The sequence below is a fragment of the Trichosurus vulpecula genome, chromosome 8 (assembly GCF_011100635.1).
Source record: "Trichosurus vulpecula isolate mTriVul1 chromosome 8, mTriVul1.pri, whole genome shotgun sequence".
Lineage (NCBI taxonomy): Eukaryota > Metazoa > Chordata > Mammalia > Diprotodontia > Phalangeridae > Trichosurus > Trichosurus vulpecula.
In genome coordinates, this window is record NC_050580.1 from 111,010,589 (window position 1) to 111,016,588 (window position 6,000).

At 45.7% G+C, this 6,000-nt stretch overlaps 1 protein-coding gene across 1 annotated transcript in view; it reads left to right on the forward strand.

Annotated features, from left to right (window-relative positions):
- The window catches only part of SH3PXD2A (SH3 and PX domains 2A), a 338,878-nt gene extending 333,207 nt beyond the window's left edge, over positions 1–5,671 (forward strand). The window contains exons 13-14 of the mRNA XM_036734422.1: positions 953–1,072; positions 3,446–5,671. Coding sequence (XP_036590317.1) covers positions 953–1,072; positions 3,446–5,422 — 2,097 coding nt within the window. The 3' untranslated portion in view covers positions 5,423–5,671. The remainder of the gene's footprint in view (positions 1–952; positions 1,073–3,445) is intronic.
- Positions 5,672–6,000: the final 329 nt, after the last annotated feature.

Genomic DNA, 6,000 nt, shown 5'->3' on the forward strand with positions numbered 1-6,000 from the left:
CCTGTCCTTTTTGTGGTACCAAGTCACAACATTATACCAGGTGTTTCTATATTCTAAGAATCCTTTGCCAGGACAGAAGTCCCCAGGTGATATGACTCATGTCTAGAAGTCCTTCCTTCTGAGTTGAAGCCAAAATAACATGTGTCTCATACTGTATCCAGTTGTGTACTAAAGAATGGCAGCTGAAATCTCTGTGGCACCTAATCCTTTACAAAGGACTTTACCCACATCATTTCAGTTTTTTCCCTCCTAATACTCTTATGAGATAGTGTACAAGGTAGCCCAAAAATCTTAGTGCAGTTTTAAGCTTTTAAACACACTTTTCAGTCTAGAAAATGAAGACTCAGGGATCAGATGACTTGCCAAGATTAGGATAGAGACTTGAGCCTACATCTTTCCATTCTAGGTCCTATGTTCTTTCTTTTATGCTAGATCACCTTTCTGGCACAATGGTAGTCATTTCTGCCACCCTTGCTTTCCCCTGACCTTTAAAGGCCAAGTTGACTTGATATTCTGTGTCTTCCTTATTACTCTCAGAGCCCAGTGGAGAATCATAGTAGTGAGGAAAGCTGTCACTGGGAATTTATGCTTCTAGGAAGAGAGGACCATAAACTGCATCTGAGACAGGTACCCCCAAACCAGTCCTCAGTGGGGGACAGGAGAGGAGCAGCCTGCCATCTGGTGGCTTCCTTAGTTTGATTATCTTTGCTAATGAGGTGCTCATTTCAATTGTTTCTCTATACTGCCAGAGGACTGCAAGCATTGTCAGCACCCTCTAAGTCAGGCACACTGAGACAAAGGCACAGTTGCCCCATCCCAGTTATAGCTCTTCCAGTAGAAGGAGAGGTAACTCTTGGTTCATCATTAGCCTTCTGTGGTTTACAAGGTATTTTCCCCATGCCACTCTTGGGAAGTAGGTAGATAACTAACAGCCTTTCTCCATGGATTGCAGGGCTTCCAGCTGCCAAAGCCACCAGAGCCCCCTTCCGTAGAGGTCGAGTACTACACCATCGCCGAGTTCCAGTCTTGCATTTCGGATGGCATCAGTTTCCGGGGTGGACAGAAGGCAGAGGTAATTGTCATCAGCGTGGCTTTGACCCACAGCAAACCTGGGTTCCGTAGTCTGTTTTTCTTCTGGGAGCAACCTTGAGACTTCAAGAGATACTGTTTTTCAAACCGTTCTGACATCCTTCATTTGACCTCACTTTGATAGGATTTCAGAACTAGATAGGACCTTTGTTATCCCAAATGGGCCAGATCCAGCCCACTGTCCATTTCTGTATAGCCTGTAAGCGAAGAATGGTTTTTCTCCCCATATTTTTTAAATCAGGTTTTGTTGTATTTAAAAATGTAAAAACAAAAACATTCTTAACTTTTGCTCCTGGGGCTCTAGCTTGCCAACCCCCCTCATTTTATAGAGGCGCAAACAGAGACCAGAGAATTAAAGTCACTTGGTTACCAGCAACAGGCCTATGGGGTCTTGTATCGTTATTCCCATTTTAGGACCTTAGGGAACTCCACAGACTGCCTAAGCCTGGTCAGAGGAAATGACTTAGCCAAAGTCACACAGCAGAAGGGTAGCAAAACCGAGCCCAGACTAGATGTTTCTGAATTCCCAGTCCAGTGTTCTTTCTTCTGTACCTTACCAGTGTCCTAGTTATGGGACAATAGAAAGGACATTGAATTAGGAATTATGAACCTTGGGTTATAATCCTAACTCTATTGTATATAGACTTAGTGTGTGATTTCAATTAACTTTCTCTTTGTAGAACTGGATTTTTCCCCAGAGTAAAGTGTAAAATTTTTGTCTTATTTTCCTCACAATAAATTAGTTTCTTAGCAGCTATTATAATCATAACAGTAGTCAGTGACACCCCACCCCGGAAATTACTTTGTATATATTTTGTACTTTATTATCTATGTGCATATTCTTTTCTTCTAATAGAATATAAACTCCTTGAAGGCCAGGACTATTCCATTTTGGTCTCTTAGTCTCCCCCAGTACCTGCCACATAGTAGGCACATACTAAGTACTTATTGAATGAATGAATGACCAATAACAGCCAGCATTTGTACAGCTATCGGAAAGCCTTGTGAAGTACTTTGTCCACGTCATACCCACAAATCATGGGTGTTGTCTTGACTCTATCTTAGGCTCTCTTGTCTTCAACTTTATTATTACCTCACTTGGTGATCTCATCAGCTCCCATGGGTTTGATTATCATCTCCATGCAGATAATTCCCAGATTACACATCTAGCTTTCACTTCTTTCTGAGGCTAAACTTCCTTCTGGACATCCCAAATTAGATGTCCCTTAGGCATCTCACACTCAACGTGCCCAAAACAAAAGTCATTGTGTTTCCTTCCCAAGCCCTCCCCTCTTGCAGACTTCTACACGACTGTCCAGAGTACCGCCATCTTCCTCCTCACTCAGGCTCACATCCTCGGTGGCACTCTTAATTCTCCCTTGCACTCACCTCACATGTCCAATCTATCCAAGTCTTGACATTTCTCCCTTCACATCATCTTTCATATGCGTTGCTTTCTCTTTACATACACAACCACAACCCTAGTTCAGGCCCTTATCACATTTTGCCTGTAAAATTTTAATAGCCTTCTAACTAGCTTCCTTGACTCTGGTCTTCAATACATCCTTCACACTGCTGTGAAAATAATTATTTCAGATTAGGTTCCCTATACTTGGGCTATCTCTCTAGAGACTCCGTGCATTCATGCAGGCTCTCCCACATGCCTGAAGTACACTCTATTCTCATCTCCAACTGTCAAAATCCTTTTATTTCCAGGCAGACAGACTTTCCTGCCCTCCTCCAGCTGCTAAGGTCTTCCTCCTCTGAAACGACCTTCCATTCATTCTGCGTACATCTTATATGTACCTACTTATGTGCATTTTGGCTCTAGCATTAGAATTCAGACTCTTTGAGGGTAGGGACTGCTTTTCCCTTTCCTAATAAATGCTTGTTGACTGACTAGCTGACTCTTCTAAGAAGCCTTCCCTAATGCCTCCCCTTCCTTTCAGCTCAAAGTTTTGTCTCTTTCCTTGGAGCACTTTGGTCCTGTGAGTTCTCCTTTGTCCTTCTCTCATTCGTCCTCTTATATTTTGCTAATCTGTGCATGTAATAAATTTCCCTTTAGTAGAAGCCCTTTCACAACTAGAACAGTGTCATTTTTGTCTTTCGATCCCCAACAAAAGACACAGTACCCTGTACACAGTCATCACTTAATATACATTGAAAAGGAAATGGAAGAGATGGAACCTGAGCTAAGTCTTGGAGGTATTTGTGAGCTTGAAATGAAATGAGGCATGGAAAAGGCTTGGAATGTGGATTCCACATCCAGGTATGAAAGGAAAATACAAGATAATCTATCCTCATCCCTAGTATCCTCATAGCTCACCAGTCTATTCCTTCTTCTCTCTTCTCCTAGGTCATTGATAAAAACTCAGGTGGCTGGTGGTATGTGCAAATTGGAGAGAAGGAAGGCTGGGCCCCTGCATCATACATTGATAAGAGAAAAAAGCCAAATCTCAACCGACGTACCAGTACTCTGACCCGGCCTAAGGTTCCTCCCCCTGCCCCTCCCAGCAAACCCAAGGAGGCTGAGGAGGGATCATCCAGTACCATAGAAGGTCAGGACTCCCCACTGAAGCCCAAATACGAGGAGCCGGAATATGATATTCCTGCCTTTGGCTTTGACTCTGAGCCAGAGTTGGGAGAGGCTCCTGGAGAAGACAGCTCTGGGGAGAAACGTTCCTACCAACCCCGGCGATCTTCTCCAGCATCTTCCCTGCAGAGGGCCAAGTTTAAGGTGGGTGAATCATCTGAGGATGTGGCCCTGGAGGAGGAGACCATCTATGAGAACGAGGGATTCCAGTCATATGTGGAGGAGGCCAAGGAATCCAGTGGTGAGGCTGACTCCCCTAGGGGTTCCTTGCTTTCACTCAACAAGAGAAGCTCACCCAAATCCAATTCCCCCAAATCATCCTTCACAAAATTTAAGACAGAAAAAAATACTCAGTCAGAGCTGGGGAAAAACCACTCCACCGCCTCTTTCTCTTCTTCAGTGACCATCAATACCACCTGCTCCTCCTCTTCATCCTCTTCCTCCTCTTCCTTATCCAAGACTGGAGACATGAAACCCAGGTCAGCCTCAGATGCTGGGTTACGGAGCCCTCCTAAGGGTAGTGTGAAAGAGGTCACTGATCTGAAAGCCGGGCAGAACTTGTGCTTCAGAGCTAAGCCATCAGTCCGACCCAAACCCTTACTAAGTAAAGGAGAATCCCAGAGCCAAGAGAAAATGGACATCAGCAGCCTCCGGCGTCAATTGAGGCCCACAGGACAGCTCCGGGGTGGTCTCAAGGGTTCAAAGAGTGAAGATTCAGAAACACTTCCACAGACAGCATCCCAAGGACCTGAGGAGAGGTCTAGGAGAGGTTCAGCTGACTTCATCACTCCTCCCACCCATGCTCACCCTTCCCCCAACAATTGGACCAAGAAAGATCAAGAAAAGGAGGTTCAGGGCTCTTCCTATATAACTTCTGATGCCTACCAGAAGGTCCAAGACTCAGAGATCAGCTTCCCTGCTGGTGTGGAGGTGGAAGTCTTAGAAAAGCAGGAGAGTGGTTGGTGGTATGTGAGGTTTGGAGAACTAGAGGGCTGGGCCCCTTCCCACTATCTAGTCCTTGGAGAAAATGAACAGTTGGAATCTTCCACAAAGGATTTGGACTTTACTTCTACCAAGACCAAGAGGAATGAAGGTAAATCAGATAGCCTAGAAAAGATTGAGAAGAGGGTTCAAGCTCTGAACACTGTTAACCAAAGTAAAAGAGTGACACCGCCCATCCCATCCAAGCCCCCTGGGGGCTTCTCCAAGACCTCTGGACTAAGCAACGGGCCAGTGAAGATGAGGAACGGTGTGAGGCAGGTAACTGTAAGACCACAATCAGTGTTTGTGTCCCCACCCCCCAAGGAGAACAACCTCTCCTGTGCCCTACGGAGAAATGAGTCCCTCACCGCCACAGATGGCCTCCGTGGTGTCCGGCGGAATTCGTCCTTCAGCACCGCTCGAGCAGGAGCTGGGGATGCCAAGAGCAGGTTGGTAGAGCGGGCAGGAAGTGAGGGCTCAGACACACCATTGCTGCCCACCCAACGAAATGGGATCCCTGTATCCACTGTCCGGCCAAAACCCATTGAGAAGTCTCAGTTCATACACAATAACCTCAAAGACATATATGTCTCTATCGCAGACTATGAGGGGGATGAAGAGACTGCAGGATTCCAGGAGGGGGTGTCCATGGAGGTGCTGGAGAGGAATCCAAATGGGTGGTGGTACTGTCAGATCCTAGACAGTATGAAGCCCTTCAAAGGATGGGTGCCTTCCAACTATCTAGAAAAAAAGAACTAGCCATGTGCAGGGAACTTATCTGGGCTGTAATTTTGCTTGCTTCGGCTGTCTCCTGGTAAGAGAACCAAGATGAAACCAAAAAACAAAAAAACAAAAACAAAAAAAGAGGAAGAAATCATTTTAAAATGGGGAAACAAAACCAAGGGTGATGAGTGACCAGAAAGTTCTTCTTCAAATTTGTGCACCATGGTTGAATGGAAGGATGTCTGCGGATCCAAGCGGAGGGTGAATGGTTCATAAGTTTTTAGGAAGGAGGTGAGGAAGAGAGTGGGAGAGTGGAGGGAGGGGTAAAAGTGATTGATGTCCAAAGGTATTGGAGTAGAGTGGGGAAGGGAGAGAAGAAAAGGAATGGAATTTGGATTTGTATGATGTCACTCATGAGCCGTGCGTGATTGGAGCCCCCTGGTGGAAGCAAGGCTTTGAAGAAAAAACGTGATGTGTGCCTTTGGCCAATAACTTTGATAGGGTGGAGGGGAACCCCATGCTGGCTTCTTCCAGCATGACGCCCAGTCCTTCCTTATACTGTGGCCATAGCTACCACCTGGTTATGGAACACCACTGGCATCTCACCGCCAAAA